This window comes from Octopus bimaculoides, chromosome 5 (assembly GCF_046866305.1).
Source record: "Octopus bimaculoides isolate indiv1 chromosome 5, ASM4686630v1, whole genome shotgun sequence".
Taxonomy (NCBI): Eukaryota; Metazoa; Mollusca; class Cephalopoda; order Octopoda; family Octopodidae; genus Octopus; species Octopus bimaculoides.
The window spans coordinates 62,528,264-62,551,702 of NC_142932.1; the positions used below are offsets into that span (position 1 = coordinate 62,528,264).

General features: G+C 36.1%; 1 protein-coding gene across 2 annotated transcripts in view; it reads left to right on the forward strand.

Moving 5' to 3' along the window:
- The window catches only part of LOC106872169 (uncharacterized), a 127,856-nt gene that overhangs the window by 101,664 nt on the left and 2,753 nt on the right, over positions 1-23,439 (forward strand). Inside the window, exons 7-9 of one of the 2 annotated variants that reach the window (XM_014919052.3) lie at positions 5,885-6,124; positions 8,458-8,508; positions 13,117-13,192. In XM_014919052.3, coding sequence (XP_014774538.1) covers positions 5,885-6,124; positions 8,458-8,508; positions 13,117-13,192 — 367 coding nt within the window. The remainder of the gene's footprint in view (positions 1-5,884; positions 6,125-8,457; positions 8,509-13,116; positions 13,193-23,439) is intronic. The other variant, XM_014919053.3, reaches the window with a different exon arrangement.

The following is a 23,439-nucleotide window of genomic DNA, read 5'->3' on the forward strand; positions in this document are numbered from 1 at the left end:
ATATACAGAAAAGGTAATACCTTCTGGGTTATAACTAAATTCTACAATTGTGTTTGCTACGCCGTCTGGCGAAAACGAACCTGAACTATTTTTGGACTTCAACATTGTTGTTGTTGTTATAATTGCTGCTGTAATTGTTGTTTCTGTTGCTGCTGTTACTGTTGCAAATGCACCATGGAGGCTAATAGGTCTTCCATTTCAGCTAATTTTTCTTTGATTTTGTATCAGAAAATGTTAACATTCTACGTAAGCTTCGAATAAACTCGACGCCATTTTTGCAACCTTTTATACGTTGGATGTACAGATTTCACGAAGCGGGGATGGACACAACTGAATATTTTCGATAAATTTCACGTTTTTTTTTTTTTTGCTTTTTTTTTTTAGGAGAATGTAGTTACAGTATTTTTCGTGCTCTGTAGGGGATAATTTTTTTCAAAAGTAGTTGTACCTTTTCATTGTCTGTCCAATTTTTGCATTCCTTCGAAGATTTCTTCATATCTTCGGGAATATACAGAAAAGGTAATACCTTCTTCTGGGTTATAACTAAATTCTACAATTGTGTTTGCTACGCCGTCTGGCGAAAACGAACCTGAACTATTTTTGTACTTCACATATCGATGTACTTCACATTACTCCACTAAACGTGTTATTCCAGTAAATACAAACTCTCAATGATCTCACCGATTTCTTACGACTTCCATGAACTCTCTACGACTTCTGCATCTCAACCAATACGCTACTCTTTATAAGAGTTCGGCTAGTCCATTCTTCCAATCCCACAGGGTGCCAACGACTCTCGCCACAATTATTATTATTATTATCATCATCATCATCATCATTTATGGTTTCTTTTCATTATAACTTTATTTCAGCTGCCTTAATACCGGGCATTCTCTAGAGTCCAAGAATAGCAAGAGCACTTTCGTTTTGCAATGCATGCTAAAATTATCACCACATTTATTCTGTTTTAGATGGAGTGTGCTTTCCGTAGTATATGGGTTGTACCCATCAAGGTTATCTTTTGTAATTTGCGGAGATTTGAGTTACCAGGGAGATGCTTAATATACTTCTCAACTCCATTCTTTATCATTTCCAACGCACCAATTACTACTGGTACTAAGCTTCCACATTTTTATGATTTCAATTTGCAAATCTTTATAATGAGAAAGCTTTTCGCATTCCTTTCTTGAGACATTTTGATCTTGCAGGACAGACATATCTATTAACAGACAAGTTCCTCTGTTGTAGCGATTGGTGTGTTAGATTTTTATCAGTATCTGGTTTGGATAAGCAGATAGGGTATTTTCCATGCAGGAGTGTACCTTTCTAGTTGTCTTCGATATTATTCATGCAAGCCTTTTTTGCTTTTTGTTTGATGTTTTTTGCATCAATGATAGGTTTGTCACTATTTGAATCTCTTTGGTCTTTCTGATTGTTAATTTCTAAATCAGAAGAAGCAATGGCATGTCTGTCAGTATTTGGACGTTTTTGGTCATTCTTATTGTTAACTTGTAGACCAAGTGACTTTTTAAATTTCTGATTAAGCTTCATGACTGAAGCTGGCTTGGAATCTTCATGCGTCAGGGCAGTTTGCAAGAGCACTTCACTTCTTGTATTAAGGTACTTTCAAGACCTATTATTGCTGGCTTGAAAGATACCACAAGCGATATTAATGTCTGGTGAGGTGGTGTATCCTTGTGTATGGTTTAAAATGAGGGTGATTCTCCACGAATTCATGATTACTTTTAGAAAGTTCACAAATGTTGGAGCTATCTTGTAAATTTCCATGGCTTTGATGATCCATGCTTGGGGGACACTGTCAAAAGCCTTCTTGTAATATATTTAAGCGGTGCTAAGGTTTCTGTGTTTAGATTTGCAATTTTCAATGACCATTTTATCAATCAGTAATTGGTCTTTACATCCATATGAACTCCTTTTACATCCCTTTTCTTCCACTGAGAATAATTTCCTATTGTCCCAAAATTCATATGCTCTATTCGCAATTATAGATGTTAATAGTTTATATGTGGTGGTAAGGCATGTTATGGGTCGGTATTTGGTGGGGGAGGGAGGGTTATCATTTTCTTCTGTTTTTGTAAGAGATATGTAATTCCTTCTGTAAGCCACTTTGGGGCTTTCGTAGGGTTGAACATGACTTCATTGAGTCCTACGGCTGAGTTGTGGTTGGTGCTCATTAAAAAGTTTAGCCAAAAATTTGGAATCTTATCTATACCAGGGGATTTCCATTTCTTTGACTTGACGAGCGCTGCTTTCACTTCTTCATATTTGAGGTGGGCATTGGCCTCTTCTGTGTCCTTTACCTAATGTGCATTCTGATTAAACTCCTTTGGATTACTCCAGATGTTTTTCCAAAAATCTTCAGTTTGCTGCTGGGAAGGAGATGTCATCACAATAATGATATTTTTCCCAGTTCCCTGTAGAATTTTTTGTGTTCTCCTTGAATAGTATACTTCGTCTATGGAATGCTGAGCGTTTTTTGTATCTTGCCAGTCATTTGGTTTTTAATCGTAGTTTTTGTTTGAGGATTTCAATTTGTTTTCATGTAAAGGTCATGTTTATTCTTATTATTCTTATTATTTTGTTGGGTTTATTAGTTTTCTCTTTGATTGCTTCAAGTAGAAAGGATATATCTGCTCTTAGTTGAATTATTTTCCGGTTTATTCTTTCCATCCATGCAGGTTGTTTGTGTACATTGCACTTTTTTTTTTATCTATCTCTAATTTTAATACCGATCACTGAGTTACAACATAAGCAGCTAAGTAAATGAGTTGATTAATCACTCCAAGGGCATTTTCTCTATTATTCTCAAGGAGTTGTATCAGTTTTCCAAGTGCTTGATCAACTTCTTTCATTATAATCACTGGGCAACAAAAAAAGATTTATTGTCTGCAAATGGTGCTGTACTAAACTAAATCGAGTACGCTGATTTCGAATCTGAACTCAGAATTGCTATAGCACGTCGGGATTTTGAGTTATGCGCATAATTATATATTAATACTATATTAGAATCAGGAATAATTAAATTCAAGCTAAATAATTATTATAATAGTGTATTAGTACTGTATATAGTAAATTTATGTTCAACGCAAATAGTATTATAATATAATGGTACATAGTATATTTATATTGAGGGAATACTCACTATATTTTTTATATGCTCATCTCAGAAATGTTTGAGACACTTGCTCTTGCGCTTATGCGTCGTGCTGGTCTCCCGTTGTAGGAACCAGCGGTAGTCACTCATCAAGCGTGGATTGAACCGTCAATGATACCGCATTTCCATCTCAGATATGTCCTGATGGAACCTCTCACCATGCTCATCACTAACGGCACCAAGATTTGTTGGAAAAGAATCGAGATGAGAATGCAAGAAGTGCATTTTAAGGGACATTCGGCATCCCATTCTTTCATACGCTGTTAGCATGTTGTTTATTAAACCAACATAGTTTTCAGCTCTATGTTTTCCAAGTAAGTTCTGTACAACTAATACAAATGAATCCCATGCCGTCAGGTTAACTGGACTTAGTTTACTTCCGAATTTGCTATCAGATATCAATTCTTTGATCTCGGGTTCAATGAAAATGCCTGCTTTAAGTTTTGCGTCACTTTTCTCTGCACCAAATTTTACTTTTTGAATTAAGACAACTTTCATTTTAGTAAATTTTATAATACGGCCTATATCTAATCGAAAGTATAGTTATAATCTTGCGCATGTGCATAACTCAAAATCCTGACATGCTAGAACAATTCTGAATGCGGATTCAGCATCCTCGATTTAATCTAAAACACATGCTTTTACCCCAGTAGGAAAATCTTTATTGTCCAGTGTTACTTTTTTGTTCTTAGTATTTATAATTTTGGGAAGTGGTGCTGTTTTGTGGAAAGGTTGATGTAATTGTATTAGATATTGTTCTAGTATTCCATCCAACAGTTCATTGCTGACGTGATCATTTATAGTGTTTTTAGTTTCAACACCTTCATTGTGTACCCAGTTTGCTGGTTTGAGTTAGTGATTTCAGAGCTTTTTGCCTGTGGGTATAAGTGAGTGTGTTATACTAAGCTGACGCTTGACTGATCTGACTATTTTGTAAATTTCGCTTTCAGTCTTTTATTTTTTAAGATATCACGTCTTACAGCTAGTTTATTACTGTCCATATACAGCCTGCCATGCAGGTTTTTGCACCTCCAGATATTGTAGATATCTTTTTGTGTGGTTTATGTTTCTCGGTTTAGTGTTGAATAATAATAAGCATGCATAAATTCGATTTAGTCCTCCTTAGTCCATTTCTGTCTTGTATTTCAATTTCTTTAAGACAGGTTTGGTAGCTGATTCTGAGTGTCAGTTTCAGGAATATCCCTGGTTTGATTTGCTATAGGTTCTTGAGGAGGTTGATCCTGATTTAAAGACTTTTCGAGCTCAGTCAGAACCTAAGGTGGATCTTTTTGGTTTAGTTGCCAGTGACTCCAAAAATTAAAGTTTACCAAAAATCTTAAAATTTGGCACAATAATACACTTGCCCAAAGTGAATTGCTGGAGTTATTTCATTTTTTCCAGAAAAATGTTTTTAAAACGTTATAATGGTTTAAAGTTTGATCGTTTTCACCCAGTCAGGAAACAGGAATTGGAAGCTGTCATTTTGTGCATGACTGCACATTTTGTCGCCAACATCCTGAAAATAGCACGTGTTGTCAATATTAGTAAATAACACGTGTTATGTCTCCGGTAATTTTCATTCATGTAAATAAATCTTATTTAGCTGTTATTTTTAGCACAAAAGTTCTCCGGTAATTTTCTTTCATGTAAATAAGTGTTTATGCTAATTTAAAAGAGAAAAACAGTTAGTTTTAAATCTCTGAGCGAGATGTTGGCAAATAAACTTTAATTTAAAAGATTTATCCAAAAAATCTTATTTAGCTGTTATTTTTGGCACACCTCACAACCGCCTCAATGACAAAAAGAAACAAATATTAAATAAACAATTTAAATATGTTTAAAAAAGAACGAAAAGGAGAAGAATTGGGTAATGGAGAAGATACAATTTTGGGATGCGGTCAGTATTGATATCGACAGCCGGAAGAGTGGACACAGAAGTGTACAAAGAGACGACGTCTAGGCTTCTTGTGTACGGTGGATTCAATGTCCTTGAGTCCTTTAAAAATCTCCTTGGAGCTGTCGACATGTCCGGGAAATGTATGTAGGAGAGGTTTGAAGAGTTTAGAGAGAAGTCAAGAAATTTCATAAAGCGGCCGTCAATTCCCGAGACTACAGGCTTAATTTTAAGTCTGGGTCCAGCTTTGTGGGTTTTCACTAAGTGATAGAAAGAGTGGGGTGAGTATCTTTAGATGCAATATTGAGTTTAGTTAAACGATTGCATCAACAAAACACGAAAATGGGTAAACAATATAGGAAAGTTCATAACACTAAGTCAGAAAAGTGCTTCATTAAACTGACCTACATCGACGACAGAACTACAACTATTCAACATGCGATCCGCAAGGAGGCACTCAATATACAGTTGATGCACATTGGTCTATCCCCGAGGAAAGTTCTGTCGAGGAAAAATACCGGATAGCACCGTAGGGTACACACTCTTAAACGACACCAAAACATGCTCTCACCAGCCACTCACCTATCCCTAGCTTCTGCATTGACCACCAGATAAGGGAGTGGGGGGACCCTGTCAAAGGCTTTCTCTATGTCAACAAAAGCCAGGTGCAGAGGTTTATTTTTGGTTAAGTACTTCTGCAGCTGCCTTGTGCACGCGCGCGCGCGTGTGTGTGTAACTAGGAGCTACTATTCATATTATTTATCTTATATATTACTTCTTAATTTGTAGTTTTTACATTTCTGATATGATTCTAGATTTACCACCAACACGTAGGTCTGAAATATTTTCTAAAAGTACTGAAGTGACCGATTCTACTGTAAGAATGGTACCTGCTCTAACCCCAGTCCAAAGAGAGTTGAAGACCCATAAAACAGCCGCTGACGGGAAGATGGAAGTAACATTTAGCACCACTGAAACTAGTCATGTTGCAGTTATAACCAATAAACATCATGAAACTGGGGATATGGATAGCACTGAGAAAAATAGCGTAAGACGTGAGTATATGCATAAAAGTTGGTAATATCGGTCTATGCATCCACAATACTGAAATTGATACGATGTCTGGCCATAAGCAGAATGTTTAGTTCAATTCCTATCACTGTGTGAGGCTAACTGGTACTTTGATTTAGTAGTCAATAATGTGATCGATCATGTAACAACAACTCATTCAACATAATATAATTTTTCTTGCACGGGTTTTCACTACAAAACGGATAGTTAATTTGGTCACAACAAATATCCACTGTATGTCAAGGAGTTATAAGAGTCAGAAGTAGGTGAAAGTAAATTTAAATTGTGTTTGTACGTTCTCCACTGTATATTCTTTAAGAAAGAACGAGTGTTGAATTCGTTAGAAAGGGATTTGATAGAATTTGTTTTTCGGAAAAGAGAGGAACATATGGGATATTAATAAAATTTCATACATCGATACAAGATCGCATATATAAGGAGGAAGTTTAAAAGTAAGTTGAAAAATCCATTCAAATGCAAATATAACAAAATTAATTAATAGTAACAGAAGGAGTATTAATGTTAAAAAGTAATTGGAGGTTGTGTTAGAACACAGAATTCTGCGTTATTTACCTTGAGAGAATCTCTCATAAGGACTTATGGTGCACAAAAGTAAACGAAATTATGTAGTTGACATATGAGAATCGTCTGCCACGGCCGCCAAAACTACCAGGTCATGTGATTTCAACCTGTCATGGGTCCCAACAGCTGTTATCGCACTATTGAACATCTTTTGGTTCACGAGTCCTTATGAGAGATTCTCTCAAGGTAAATAACGCAGTATTGTGTGTTCTAACACAACCTTCACATTGTAATGTTTCAAATTTTGGCACAAAGCCAACAATTTTAGGGGAAGAGAGTTGGTCGATTACATCAACTCCATTACTTCACTGATATTTATTTTAGAGACACACAAAGGATGAAAAGCAAAGTTGACCTCATCGGAATTTGAATACAAAACGTAAAGCCGGAAGAAATGCCACTAAACATTTTATCCGGCATGCTATCGATTCTACCAGCTCACCGCCCCGATAATAATATTCCCTTCTTTGAAATCTACATTAACTGTAAACACAAGTTAGTAAAATCCATTGTTTCGGATGAAACCCAATGGCTCATTTTATCCTTTTCTTGCTTCTGTCATTCATTCATTGCTGCTATTTAGGGAGACCACCTTGAAGAATTTTAGTCAAATGAATCAACCCCAGTACTTATTTGTTAGGTCTGGTACTTATTCTATCGGTACCTTTTACTGAGCTGCTAAGTTATGAAGACGTAAACAAACCAATATTTTTTAATTTTAATTATGACACTGATATTGTTTAGAAAGGAATGAGTATCAAAATATTCAATTTACCATCAAGTATAATGTACTAATTATTATTTAGTTTCGTTCAAAATTCAACTTCCCCTCTAAGAAAGAGTATGGTTTATTTGATTGAAGCAACTCTGTTGATTTATAGAACAGTGGCATCGGAAAAGGATAGAAATACTGAGATTGCCGAATAGGTAGTTGCATAGAAAATATTAATATAAATATAGGTTGAGAGAAAGAGAACGAGAATTTGTGAGGCAGAGAGAGATAATGAGGAACAGTGGGAACCAAGAGAACTCTTGCACACAAACCATAGATTTTACATCATATATATACTCCATACTTCAATTTGCCCTGAAACAATTTTGCGCATTTTTTCAGTATGACAATAGAGCATTTAAAAAATATTACATCTTCTATATATTCAGCTTTGATTTTTTAGAATTTACTTGAGTCCACTGTGCTTTGGATTATTTGTGACAATCTGTGCTGTTTCTATGTGGACATAATTATGAGTTTCACATTAGTTACTTTGATCTGGTAGGGGAATTAATATTTTAAGATGATATTTTTAGTTTTGTCCTACTGTGTTGTTGATGCGTGCAAAGTTATTGTTATCATTTAGGCACAGGTCAGCCTTGATTGAGCAGACCTATAATTAAGGTGTTTAAGCCACGCTTATCTTGTTTTTAGTAAGGTATAACCACAACTCAAGGCAGTATTATGGGATTTGAGGGAGATTTGTCTAATACTTCTAGCAAACTGATGTCTATACCCTTGCTCGAATTATTTGAGGTTGGCTGAATTATTAGAGTGGAAAATAGTCGAATTTTGGTCCTCAAAATGTATATGTAAGAAGGAAAATTCTTGTAACTAGCTACTCTTTGTAGTTCATGAGATTGGGAAAGTAGCCGTTTTTCTTCCAAGCTAATTATCTTCTCTGTATCGATCTTACTTAACACATTGTTTCATAATGTTGATTTTTTTCCCCACTTTTTTCAGACACAAGTGTATCTTCGCAGACTGGAATGTTTGGCAAAGAAATTATCACAGGTAAAGTGGAAACTTACTATTTCGGTTTACCTTCTATTTTTATCGCTCGCAGTATTTGTCATCAAATTGCAATTACGAGTATTCTTGAAGGTTGCTAAACTAGAAACGACGGCAAGGTAAAATAAACGTGAAAGACCTTTAAAACTGTTCCATGTATCTAGTTAATCTATTTAATGTATTTGATAAATTTATCAATACAGTGACGGCCAAAATCTTTGAGGATACCTCAAAGTAATCTCTGGTATGACAAAAAGCACTGCTGGTGCACCGGTAATTTGAGTAACAGAACGTCAGTAATCGTGTATAGTTAATATTATTACTGTTTATAAGGCGGCGAGCTGACAGAATCGTTAGCACTCTGCGTGAAATGCATAGCAGTATTTCGTCTGTTTCCACGTTCTGAGTTCAAATTCCACCGAGGTCGACTTTGCCTTTCATCTTTTCGGGATCGATAAATTAAGTACCAGTAAACACTGGTTTTGTGCCTTCAGTAGAAAGGAATATTATTACTGTTTCTATCGAGGTGACAGAATCATTATCTACCCCCACCGGACAAAAATCTTAATGGCATTTCTTTTGGCTAAGTTCAAATTTCGCCGATTGACTTTGCCTTTCATCTTTTCGGGTCGATAAAATTAAGTACCAGTTGAATACTGAGGTCAATGTAATCGCTAGCCTTTTTCTGAAATTAGAAAGAATAATTACTGTATGTTAGCTGTCTGGTATATATTTTTGTTGTCATTTCTATAGTTTTGGTTTATGTAAGTTTTTAGTTTTTACTTCCACCTTAGCGAAAGCAAAGGTATTGTATTCAGTCGCGTTTGTTTGTTTGTCCGTGGACAAGATATCTCAAGAACCGCTGGAAGGATTTGGATGAAACTTTCAGAGAGGTTTGGTCTCGTGACTGGCACGAACTGATTAAATTTTGGGATTTGTTTTTTTATTACCCATGCGGGCTAACATAGAGGTGACAAAACAAAACATGTGGGACATAAAACATATATAAAAAATAGAAATGAATGTTATAATGTATGAAGAAATGAAAATGTTAAAATGGAAATGGAACCACTCGCCCCACCCACGAGCGGCCCCATTTTCTACCTTTTAAATCCTGACCCCTCTAACACATCGATACCTGTTTCCTCCAACCACCCATCGTGCGTCGTAAAGTCTGGGAATGAGCTCCAGCTGCAGTCCACCTCCCAAAAATAAAATCCAGCCATATACTCTTGTATTTTTTCCTCTTGCTTCTTATCTGGTATTACACACAAGTGATGTTCCTCCACGTTATCATACCCCGCAGTTCCAATACACTTTATGTCCCATTCCGCCAAATCCCTTAACAGTTCGTCGCTAAGCAACATATAAATCCTACACTTTTTCCTTCTCTTTTTTGACTCGGGGGAGGAGTTTTGGGTTTCTTTGTATTTATTTGCCTCTTGTTTTTGTGTCAGATGGGAATGGATAGGCCTAGTGTCTGCAGGGAGTGGGTGGGTCTGAGAGGGTGTGGGTGGGATGGGTGTAGAATGGGGTTTGCAGTTTAGTTCACTTGCCTTTTTTCGTTTTTTTCCTGTCACATTTTCCCATTTATTTTCCCATTTATTTCCCCTACTTTCTTTTCTTTTTCGGTTACTTCCTTTCTGTGGCTCTCTTCTATCTTCTCTTCCGTATTTTCTGGTCCCTTTTCCTCTGGTTTTCTTGGCTTTGATGTACTTTCTGCTCTTATGTGTCCCTTCTGGCCACATTTAAAGCAGCGTGGAACTCTTCCTTCCACCCTGACAGTCATAATTGTTTCTTCCATAATTATTGTTTCCGTAATCTTTTCCAACGTTTCTTTTGAACCCTGGACTCCACTGATTGACCTCTCAAGTTGACGCACTCTTTTTCTTGGCCTGGAGCACCACTATGTTGTCCTCATTGCCAAAGAGGGCCGCATCTGCCACCCAGGTCACATCAATCTCCAGTGGGATTCTTTCAACGGTGACCCTTTATGCTCTCATGCCTCTATACATGGGCAACAGCACCACTTCTTCGCTCCGAATTGTCGATGCTGCATGTGTCCTTGCTGCTGCTGCATTACGAAACTTCACTTCTACTGTTCCAAATGTTGAACCTCTTATGTCTTCCCAAATCTGCTTTAACGCCTTTTCTATTTGTTCTGTCGTGACGACGTCTATTCTTCCTTTATTTATCAAAAAGGTTCGATTGATTATCGTCTTTTCCCTCATTCCGTTTTTAACCTCTTGCGGGGGCGACAGCTTCACTTCGAACCCATCTCAGTTCATTTCTTCTTTGTGTCTTCCTAATTCCTCGATATCCACTTCTGTTTCCTTACACCTTGCTGCATCAGCAAAATTCCTCTTCTCTTTTATCAGTTTCTGGTCCATTGTCTTAACTGCCTCCAACAACTCCTTCTCGGATGATGATATGTCTGAGTAACTATAACTGTCTTCAGACATTCTTCAACCAGCTGTCTCTTCTCTTACGAGGAGAGAAAGCACAAACAAAACACACATAAACACCCAAACCGCTGCAAAGCAGCACAAAAAAAATTTCAAAAAATCACCAACACAAAATTACAACTGGCACGCACTTTCTAAGTAATGGCTCCAGGGCCATCATGTACAAAAGCGGAGAGAGCGGACACCCTTGGTGAACCGACCGTTTGATGCAGAACGACTTCGAGAAAAAGCCATTCACTTGAACGATCGAGTCGATGTTATCGTACAACTGTATGATCCACTTGAGGAAACCAAGACCCAGTCTGAACCGCGCGAGAACAGAAACCAGGTACCGATGGTCCACCCTATCGAATGCTTTAGCTTGGTCTAAATGGACCAGTGCCCCGCCTTTACCAGATTTTTTTTCCATACCCTTCTACAGTGTAGCGTATAAGATGAAGATTATCCTGGATGGTTCTACCGGGGACTGCACAGGTTTGTGCCCCTCCGATCAGGCCATCCGCAACACACGTCAATCTTTTTGCCAACACTTTGGCCAAAATCTTCATCTCTGAGTTCAGCAGAGTGACGGGCCTGAAATTATCTATATTATCCCCCTTGTCCAGGTCCTTCCTGACCAGCGTTACAACTCTCCGGCGAACAGATCTGGGAATAAACCCATTCTGCTGCCAGTTCACGCAAACGCTAGCCAGTATGTTCCCTAACAACACTGTTTTCTGGAGCTGTACTAAACTGGGTTTTAAGACTATTTCCTCTATCCATTTGTTCAAGTCTTTAGGAATAGTTCCCAGTGCACCTATAACTACAGGGATTCATTTTACCCTCACTTTCCTTAGTCTCTGTAATTCAATGGCTAGACCCTGGTACTTTAAACTTTTCATATTGACTTTCTCATCATTTGGTACTGTAAAGTCAATTATCTGGTACTTTCTATTCTTTTTATCTACTACTACTAAATCAGGCCTTCTAGTTTCTATTACTCTGTCTGTCTGAAGGTCAAAGTCCTACAATATCTTATATTTCTTACATTCTAGTATTAACATTTATCAATATGATCAAATCCTAGCTTTCTACATAACTTCTAGTGGATTACTTTCCCAAGGTTGTCATGTCTTTTCTGGTATTCTTTTTGTGCCAGCATACTACATTCACTTACTATATTAGCAACACTTTCCTTTTTTGATTTGCATAACCTACACTGGGAATCGAATTGGTCTTTTGTCTATCTTGGCTTGTATTCAATTAGTCCTTAATGTTTCATCTTATGCTGCTAACAAACTTTCTGTCTCACTTTTCAGCCTTCCTTTCTGTAGCCATAACCATGTCTTATTACAATTTCCTGTAGCTGTCTTTAGGAATCTACTATGCAAAGCCTTCTTCTTACCAGTCAGATAACTTTTGTTCTTTTTTCTGATTTTTAACTTCATTTGGCTTTTTTTGATTCCCTATGTCCTGTTGTGACTCTAGCAGCTCTTAAACTTTCTTCACTATTACCTACTTAGGAGCCTGTATCTATTCTAGTTAATTCCACACAGTCTTCTACTGATATTAACCCTCTCCCACCTTCCTTTCTAGGTAAGTATAATCTTGCTACTCCTGCTCTTGGATGGAGTCCTCCATTCATACTGAATTCCTTCCTAGTTCTTTTGTCTACTTTTGCTAACTCATATGTGGTCCAATCTACAAAAGCTGCTGAATATCTAAGTTACGATACTGCTCAAGTATTTACAGCCTTCACTAGATCTGGACCATTTAGCTTTGACTTCATTAGCTTCCTCACCCTTCTAATGTATTCCTCAATCTTTGTTTTCATTTTCATAGTTAGTACTCTGTCAGATTCTAACACTCCTTGATACTTATAACTCTCTCCTTCTTTCAGTGATATTATTAATGTCTGTTCATCTGGTAATTGGATGCCTTCACTGGCGACTACCTGCTCCTTTTTTTTGTGACTAATGATGCACATTTATCTATGCCAAATTCCATGCCTTATATTTTTACTGAAATGAAGGTCTGACAGTGGATATCAATATCATTTCTATAGATTTCTTAAAAGTAATAGTTTGGGATAAAATTACCACATCCATTTATTTTTTTTAATGCTATGAAAATTTTTAAACTCATATATTTTTATTTTATTTTTCAGGACTGATAGCTGGAATTGTAATTCTCGCATGTCTCGTGATAATTTTGTTGACAGCACTGATTGCCAGCATGAAGCGGTAAGTGTCAACGGAGTGCTGTTCTAGTGATGCAGCCCTGATAATCAGTATTTCGGAAGTAAAGTTGTAATATTGCATGTTATTGTCATCGTTATTGTTTAATCGCGGGAAGACCTTCAATGAACAGACCTCAATGGCGTTCCAGTTCTGATCATCCCAACCACTTTCAAGCGTAGGCTATATTAGCCACTATGTGTTTCCTTTTTTATGATGTAAAAGCTTGCGCAAAAGAGATGCTTGCTATTTCTGGCAGATCATGCACCTACGTCAAATAAACTCCATTGCTTACAGTAATTATATATAGCAATGCAGCAACAGTTTAACAAATATGCAATTAGTTATATAGATAAGTTCTATAACATAACTTTTTTTCTTATAAATAGAAATAGTATAAAAACGAAAAACTCTAAAAATAGCCATTATTAAACTGTTGCAGTTAAATTTCTTTATCATAACAGCGTCGTGATGATAGGTTTCCAAAAGTTCATTCACTAGTCCATCAAATTTATATGGCGAAAACGGAAAGCGAACAACTGTGAATCCATCAGAATCCATAACGCAAAACGTCTTTGCTCGAAAGCACCGATATACCGCTTTCTCTTGCCGATGCTTAAAGATGACATGCGTTGCTGAATAAATTTTCTTTCTGCTAAATTATATTTACAACTTATGGTGGAAAATACTTGCTCGAAGTACTGCTCAAGTGGTCTGAACATCTTAAAACTAAGCAACCATTGTTGTTGCTTGCTATTTTAGCACTTATTTCTGGTTATTCCTTAATTTTTAACATAGCTACCTTTACGTTGTTTTTTTTTTTTTCTTTTCAAAGTCTGGCAATATTAAGTATACTATTTATTTTATTTTACATTATTTTCATATAGATTATATAGTATCCATAATATTGAACACCAGTGTTAGAAATTAAGATATAACACCAGTACTACTTCTTATTAAAACTACAACTACTATTAGTACTATTGTTGCGTCTAATATATTCTTTAATGTTTTTTTTAAATAACAGTTAGCGAAATAAAAAAAAAGCATATTACAATAAATTATTTAAAAAATAATACTCAAAAGTGTAAACTGAAATATCATCATATAAAAATACATATGCTGATATAAAATGTGAGTGTGCAACCGACAGATATCGTTGAAGCGTTAGAAATTTGTCTTACGATATTTAGTTATGCCGTTTTATCTTCTGAGTTTTCATCTTTCCAATGTTGATAAACAAAGTACCAATTAAGTACAGACATCAATATAACCACCGGATCCCATCCTCTAAATTTCTGGTCCCATAACTATAGAAGAATTGTTATTATTATTTGGTGATAAATTATCAGAGTCGTTATAGCATTTAACACTATGATATACGATATTTCTTCCGGTTCTCTACGTTCTGAGCTCAAACACTGATGAATTCAGTTTTGCCTTTCATCCTTTCAGAATCGATCAAAAAGTACCTGTCAAGTACTGAGTCAATATAATTAACTTACCCTATCCCCCAAAATCGCTGGCTTTGAGTCAAAATTTGAAACTATTATTAAAAATAGCATGATTGGCTTTTTTTACCCACCTCTCCTATTTTGGGATTTAGATCAACGGGGCATTTTCTCCAACTCTCAAAGATGCTCTTCACTGTAGACAGAAGAGCCCCAGCCGAGTTCTTAATGGCAGGTGTGGAAGGCTTCTTGTTACGAAGTCAGTGGATGGTCTACCAGAATACTTTTTGGCCAATCTAAAGTCAGAGCTGAGGTTACCCCAAAGTCCTTCCATGACTTAGCCTTGGACGTTTTTGCTGTCTTTGCTGTGTGCAAAAGGGACTTGTTTCCAAGTCAAGCTTCGTAAGTATTCTTTGCTTGGGTAACATTTTAAACTTTCTTGTTAAACCAGAGAGTTCTTTTGCCACCTGCTTTCGTTTGCAGCATTGTACAACCAAAAACAGAAACTGCAGAATAAAACGGTTCTTATTCATTCTTTCAATATTATTAATTCTTATATATCAAATACTATTTCTTTTTTACTAAAATATAAGTTCTGCTTATCAATCATATTTGCTACACAATTCTTCATTACACTGTTCTACATATACATGTAAATTTGGTTGTAACTAACAGTCAGCCCTTTTTTCCTTGTATATTTATTTCTTTTCTTTTACATGTTCTTTTATTTTCTTTAAATTCCTTTACTTGATCCATTGTCATCATTGTTCTTTGAAGATTTATCCACCTTAGCACATTTATGGCTCCTTTTATGATGATACTCAAGTTTTATTATTGCACTCTTCTTTTCCGACAGACATCTGGTACTATAAAATAAAGAGTCAAGATTTTCTACTAACCTAATTTAGTGCTATTAAATTAATCTCTATTCTCAATAACATTCTAGCCTATTTCTCATTTGCATATCAGAAGATTCACTTCTTCTGTGGTCCTAGCAACTATGCATCATAAATTTCTGAGTGTCATTTGTCTAACGAGATGACCATTGATCACATGTAAAATATTGTAATATTACACAATCATTTATATTCATCATATGCCTGAACTATGTATTGTTAAAACAATCGTAAAGGAGTAAATTTAATCTCATCACCTCCATTCTAGAACTCACTACATATGTGCGTGTGTGTGTGTGCGTGTGTCTGTGTCTCTGTGTGTGTGTATGTGTATGTGTGTGTGTGTGTGTGTATGTGTGTGTGTGTGTGTGTGTGTGTGTCCAACCATCGCTTGACAACCGGTGCTGCTGTGTTTACGTCTGAGAAATGTAACAGAGACCGATAGAACAAGTACTAGGTTTTAAAAAAATTAAGTCCCGGAGTCGATTTTATTGAGTAAAACCCTTTAAATTCATGCTCCGGCATGGCAGCAGTCAAATGGCTGAAACAGGTAAAAGATAAAAGCGGAAGATAATGTTTTAAAAAACAATGCATGTGCGTACATGTGTGCGTGCATGCGCGTGTTTTGACTGCGCCTGCGTATATACATATATACACTACCCCATATATACACATACATACACGTATATATACACATATATGCATACACATATATACACACACATATATATATTATATACTGTGTATGTATGTATGTATGTATATATATATATATATATATATATATATATATATATATATATATATATATATATATATAAATTTAATAAATGGAGTAAAACGCATGTGTTAACTGCATACTTTTATTTCCAACATATGTTTCGAAGATTACAAATTATAACTTCCATAGGAATCGGCGATGTTAAAAATGTAATCTTCTCTTCAGGGAACCAGCTTAAACGTAAGACATTTTAACCGAATATGAGAACTATAGTTGGAGAAGGTTATTATTTGAAAAAGCCGTTGGAGATTAGGACGCTACCAGACAGTACGTTGGACAAGAAGGGAAGAAAAGAAGGAAAGAAAAAAGAAAAAAAGAAAAAAAGAAAGAAAATTCAGAGTGTAAAGTTGGGAGATAATAAGATGATTTAAATCCGATAAAAATTGGAGAGGAATGTTATGTAAATAATGGGATCGTAAAGGGGAGTTAATCTTGAATTTCTACAAAAAGTGCTGAGATAAATGTGTATAAGCATATATGCTCATGTATACGCACATATATACACACATACATACATATACTCGTATAAATACATGTAAGCATACATATATACACATACGTCCAAACACACACACACACACACGCACACACACACACACACACATCTATATATATATATATATATATACACACACACACACAGTTCGCATATTCGGTTAAAATGTCTTACGTTTAAGCTGGTTCCCATGCATTTCCCTGAAGAGATTACATTTTTAACATCGCCGATTCCTATGGAAGGTATAATTTGTAATCTTCGAAACATATGTTGGAAATAAAAGTATGCAGTTAACATATGCGTTTTACTCCATTCATTAATTTTATATATACTCAAGTACCCAAAATAACAAGGAGTTTCTACCTCATAAACAGGAGTTACACCACAGTCATTCTGTGATCTTTGCTACCCTGGTATCTATTAACCAATTTATTTTGTCCGAGTTATTTATTAATTAAGAGAAAATAAATACATATAATAATAATAATAATATATATATATATATATATATACATACATACATATATACACATACATATATATATAGACATATAGGCATACACATATATACGCACACATATATACATATATATTATATACTGTATATGTATATATAATAATGCAAATGATATGTGAGCATATGTATATATACATACATATATGTACATACCTACATCTACAAGTATATATAGATGCATATCCTGGTACAAACGTCAAAAAAATGTGGACAAAAAAGGAATGGGAACATAAACAAAGCACAAAAAAAACAGACTTTTTTTACGGACAACAGAATGAACACATAGAACAGACAAGCCACGTATAGCAGGTTTAAATTGCTTTGCGGGAAGAGCTATTCTAAGACCTCATCTTCGAAACGCCTAGTTTAGAATAGAGGCAGCTAATGAAGGAAAAGTTCCATACGTGGCTTGTCTGTTTTCCTATATGTTCATTCTGTTGGTATGTACATATATGTATGTATATATATATGCATATGCTCACATATCATTTGTATTATTATATTATCGAATGCCACGCGTCCATTTGCAAGTAAGTTTTAACTTTATATATATATATATATATATATATATATATATATATATATATATATATATATATATATATATATATATATATATATATATATATATATATTACTTGCATTGCAAGTGACCTGATCTGAGATCGTGTGCTGAATCAAAAACAATTGCAGCGAGGAAGGTGTTTATAAGCCATTTAAAACACACGGATACAGCACAGAATATTGTCAGTGAACAGGTCGCGCTCTCAAAGCGACGAAAATATTTTGGCAAATTAAATTTAAATGTTGAAGTGAATCTAACGGTTTTTGTATGTTTTTAAATGGCTTATAAGCACCTTCCACGCTGCAATTGTTATTGTGTGTGTGTGTGTGTGTGTGTGTGTGTGTGTGTGTGTGTGTGTGTGTGTGTGTGTGTGTATTTTTTATTGTGTCTGCGGGGAGTCATTCTCTTTTAGTACCTTATTATTTAATACACTCACCGGTTTGATTTCCACTCATTTACTTAATCATTTTTTTTGTTGTATAGTCGTGATCTAATGGAGCCTCCTAGCTTTTCAACGATCTTAATGTTGAGTTGAACCTCCTTCAGAGCTTTCCTATATCTTCAAGCTAGTTCTCCATGGGTTGTGGCCTCTACAAATATCACTCTTTGATATTTGTCGGCCTTGTACCATGTGTTTACCTTGTTTGCTTTGTCACAAACTCTTTGTATCCTATTCCAGTCTTTATTTCTATATCTAAGGCAGGTGCCACTGGTTTCATTACACATAATGCTATCTAACTTCTTTCTAGCTCCCCTGTATACCCAAACCCTATCTTTCTGATCATATCCAGAGAATTGCATGTGGTGCATGAAGTTCTGTACATGTTTCTTTGTTTTATAGGGTTTGCATAGTGGGAACACGTTATTCATTATCCTAACTAAGTCTGCTGTCAGTATGTTGATTTTCATGTTGTGTGACAAAACTGAGTTCTTGTGAACAAAATATTTAGAAACTATAGGTTTCATGTGATAGGAGTGGGGGAGTTGCACTCTGTTGTTCACAGTCTCTAATCAAAGTTCAGTATCAAGGACAGGGAGTCTATTGTTAAGGTGCCTAGTGGGATAATCTATAGTTACCTTGATACTTTGGTGGATGGAATTAGCTACATGCTGGATGCTCTCCTTTAGGCTCCTCTCGGTTTCTACATTACAGTTAATAGAGTTTGTCCTAACTAGAATATTAATGTTATCCACATACCTACAGTAAAGCAAAACAGTTGTGGATTGTTCTGCTAAGGATTGTTTAAGCTTTCTGTCCCACTTCTTTCAGTCATTAGACTGCAGCCAAGCTGGGGTACCGTCTTGAAGAATTTTTAGTTGAATGATTCGACCCCAGTACTTACAATACTTTTGCCGAACTGCTAAGTTTCTGGGACGTAAACAAATCAACACTTCAAGCAATAGTAGGAGGCAAACACAAACACACACACATATACACGATGGGCTTCTTTCAGTTTCTGTCTACCAAATCCACTCACAAGACTTTGGTCGACACGAGGCTATAGTGGAAGATACTTGCCCAAGGTGCCACGCAGTGGAACTGAACCTGGAACTATGTGGTTATGAAGCAAGCTTATCACACAGCCACACTTGTGCTTAGCCACACCTGCCCCACACACCAACAACACCCCACATCCCACACCACCCCACACCACACCACCACACCACACCACCACACCACACCACACCACCACACCACACCACCACACCACACCACCACACCACACCACCACACCACACCACCACACCACACCACCACACCACACCACCACACCACACCACCACACCAGTCTTCTTTTAATTTCTTTCCATTACAAGACCGTATCTTGCGGACCATTGTGTAAAAAGAATGTAAACATATGAAGATAATCTAGAGCAGGTTAGTTTTTAATGAATACTGGAAGAGGCTTGAACTTAGGTACAGTAAAATTGAATTGTCATTGTTGAATGATCGATTTGCAATCAAAATCGAACAGTTGAAGTTCGTATGAATAACAAACTCATGACAGTTTATAAGAAATGTTTAACAAATAGAAAAAAACTCGTGTAAGAAAATACAGAGATAAGAAAGAATTAGAGAATAAAAATACTACTAGAGTTCATTAAAGAATGATGGAAGTGCAAGAAAGTGAAGAAACGAGAATACCAGTTAACCTGTGGGAACCATTTTTAGGTCTTTGCTACAACTAGTGTTTTCAGAATAAGGTTCCAAAATTGAAAGAATTTTGAAAGAATTAATGAATTACATGATAGAATTTTGAAAGAGTAAATGCATTCAAGATTAGCTAAGGAGACTATTAGCATACACCCTTATTTATACCTTTATTTACACTCTATATACCCTTATTTGTAAATATGTGGACAATGTAAGAGGTTCCAAGTAAGCAGCCCAGTTTCTAATCCTTTCCATAAGCGAATTCAATTTATTACACTGTTCTTTAGAAGACATAAACATAATTGAAACGAATTGCACGTCCATGTGATATTTTTAAATTATCATTTTATTTCTAATAGAGGCACGAAGTTAAACATTTGGTGAGGGAGGGATCAGTCAATTATATCGACCTCAGTATTAGGTTGGTACTATTACTATTAAGACTCTAAACTAGATTTCAAATCGAAACATTGCAAAATACCGCAAGGCATTAAAACTGCTCTGCTAATTTACTTTATTTATATCACGACTTACCTTTGAAAAGACATAAACGTTATCATTCTCCATTCTCTCTCTGAACTTGAGTCTTTCTCAATGCCTTTGAAAAAATGAAAGGTAAATTTTCCCAAGATAGGAAACTGGTCTACGCTATTAGTTTGTACACAGAAAAACGTTTAAAACTGTTCCTTACAGTCAGTAGATTCGTAGTTAATGACTCGGCAGTTGAGTTAAGTTAAGTATTTTGGTCATCGTCAAAACACCACTGGTCGTTCACTACCTATCATCCTTATTGATAGGCTTGCCTACATAAAACATATTTGAAGATCATCTGATTTAAAAGTTTAAAATTAGAAAATACAATTATTCACAGTTGTCAAATTTTATTGTAAGCTGTTAAAATCATGTATTCATATTATTACACGACATTTAGGCCAAAGCAGGACTTTCTTTGCGGTTACTTGATTTTTCAAGAAATATATGTCCTATATGTCAAAAGAAAAAGGACATTTTAGCCGGGATTCTCCTGGTCGAAGCGTCTTTGATCATAGTTGTTCTTTCAGGACCTCGGACTAAACAACAATAATCTTCGTTTTATCGATGGAAAAGGATGAAAAGTATATCACTTTCCCCCAACCTCTGTCAATCTGGTTTAATCTAAAAACTGGATACCAGAATAATATTTTTAGAGAGTCGCTTTAGTATTGTTAAATTCATAAATATTAGAACGTTTCAAATGAGTCGTATAATTTTTTATGACCGTAACATATTAATGAATATTATTTTTTAACAGAAAAATGTAAGTTGAAAATTCACAGAAGATATATTGCCTACCAAATCAAATTATTGGACTACACATCACATCGTCATGAACTCCAGTAAAAGCAAGGTAGCATATAACCGATTACCTTAACTAGCAATAGCTTTTACTTCAGTATCACTTTCGAGTAAGAAAGGATCCAATTTCGACTGGAGCAACAAAAATTAACTTCTGATCATTTATTGAATGACAACTTAATCCAACTCCGAAGACCCCATTACCTTTCAGAAGTTTTTGCTTTGTTTACCTTAAAAACATCACTACATGCGTATCCAATCAAAGGTACAAACTAATTGGCGAAAATGCTTTTAATTTCAATTTTCCATATATGCATCCTGTTCTGCAAGATCAGGATGAACATTGTGGTGTATCCTTTAGTTTAGACATAGATATTGACATAATTTCCGTTTCTATTAGTGTTTATGCACTCAACACTAACCAATCCGCCTTTGCTGTTGGTCCCTTTCCATGGTAACGGATTCACTCCGTAAAAAATATTTCAGTGAGTTAACTTCCTGCCAGGCGTTTCAGACACTTGTACTATTCTTCTAAGAGGAAGAGTACAGATTTCATACCATGGTTGAAAAATTACAGATGAATTATGGAACACTCCAAGTAGTAATGCTGGCAGATAGAGGTGGGATGGAGGGGAAACCGTCTGCAAGTGAGTTGCCCAGTTTGAATGATGCTGATTGAAATCCTTGAAACAGTACAAATTCTGGGAACCGCGTAGCATGTTACAAGAGAAAGTGTTGAACTTGCACTCGGTCTCGGCGCGTCTACAGTGTATGTGAATGAAACAAGAGGAGACCCCTGCAAAGTTTCGAGCCAGAGATGTATAAGTTGCTAAGTAAAGAGATTACAGCATAAAGCAGTGTGAAGTGATCGGAGCAAATTCTTGGAGTTTGTGTGTTTTGGTGTTATTAAAGAAATCGAAATCTTGTCGGTTAAGATTGTAAGAACGACCGTGCGAACCAAAAGGAGAAATGGTGACGAATGGAAAACAGGTTCCTTTATTAAACGCGTTACACGGTCGAACACAAAAATATAAAATTATAAATATGTTATAATTCTATAACATAGAGAACTTAGAAATGCCAGTAAAGAAAACGATATTGACACAACCGATAGAGATGAATAACAGTAAGATTTATTGGAGCATTAAACTGTATGTCTGTGTGTGAGTGAATGCGACATAATGAAACACAATATAAGACTGGCCATCATGTAAACAAAAGAGTGTGTGCGAGTAATACATGTATGTGAATGCGAGAGATACATAGTATTGATAAGAGTCAGTAACACGTATAATTTACCAGTTCTTAATTAGAGTACACAGTAGTAAGTGTCTGTATGTAAGAAGTTAAAGCGTTAGGGCAGAGCGATCACTCATCGTGATGTTAGGGCTTCTATGCCAGGCCGGGTTCTTAAATACAGATGTTCTTCGCAGGTGTCGGATTCTGGTTGTTATTTTCGTGGTCCAGAAATCACACAAACAGGGTCGAGAAGAGAAGCTGCGGTTAGCTGTTGGTAGCTTGTGTACGTGTAGAGTCATGTTGACGCTGGCGGCGATGCTGGTAGTCGTAGAGTCGTGTTGCTGCTGGCGATGTCGGGGCGATGCTTGTAGTTCGTAGTTGAACGATGGTGTTGTTGATGTCGTCGCTGGAACTGGCTGGCTGTGTTACGCGTGTGTGGTCAGCGGCCAGATCTAGGAGATCTGAGGCGCGACGAATTGGCGGGTATAATTTAGGCTATTTATAGGAAAATAGGGGCTCCAGGAAAGCATTAGAAGAAACACTCTCACGTGACCTTATTAGGGGCTACGGTTGGTCAGTTTGCGTCCTGACGGCAATGGAGTGGAGACAATTGCCGCGTAAATAAAAGTCAGTCAGGTGATGGACAGCTTATTAAAATGGGTAACTTTGGGTTGGCAAACTGAGTCATTTGAAGTACATGGAACGCATACAGTCGCGTATCGAAAGCGAGTTGCATACAAGAGTGAGAAGACTAAAACCATGATCAATGATGTGGCAACAGAATCTCAGGCTGAGGAAGTGTATATAATGGCAGGTTA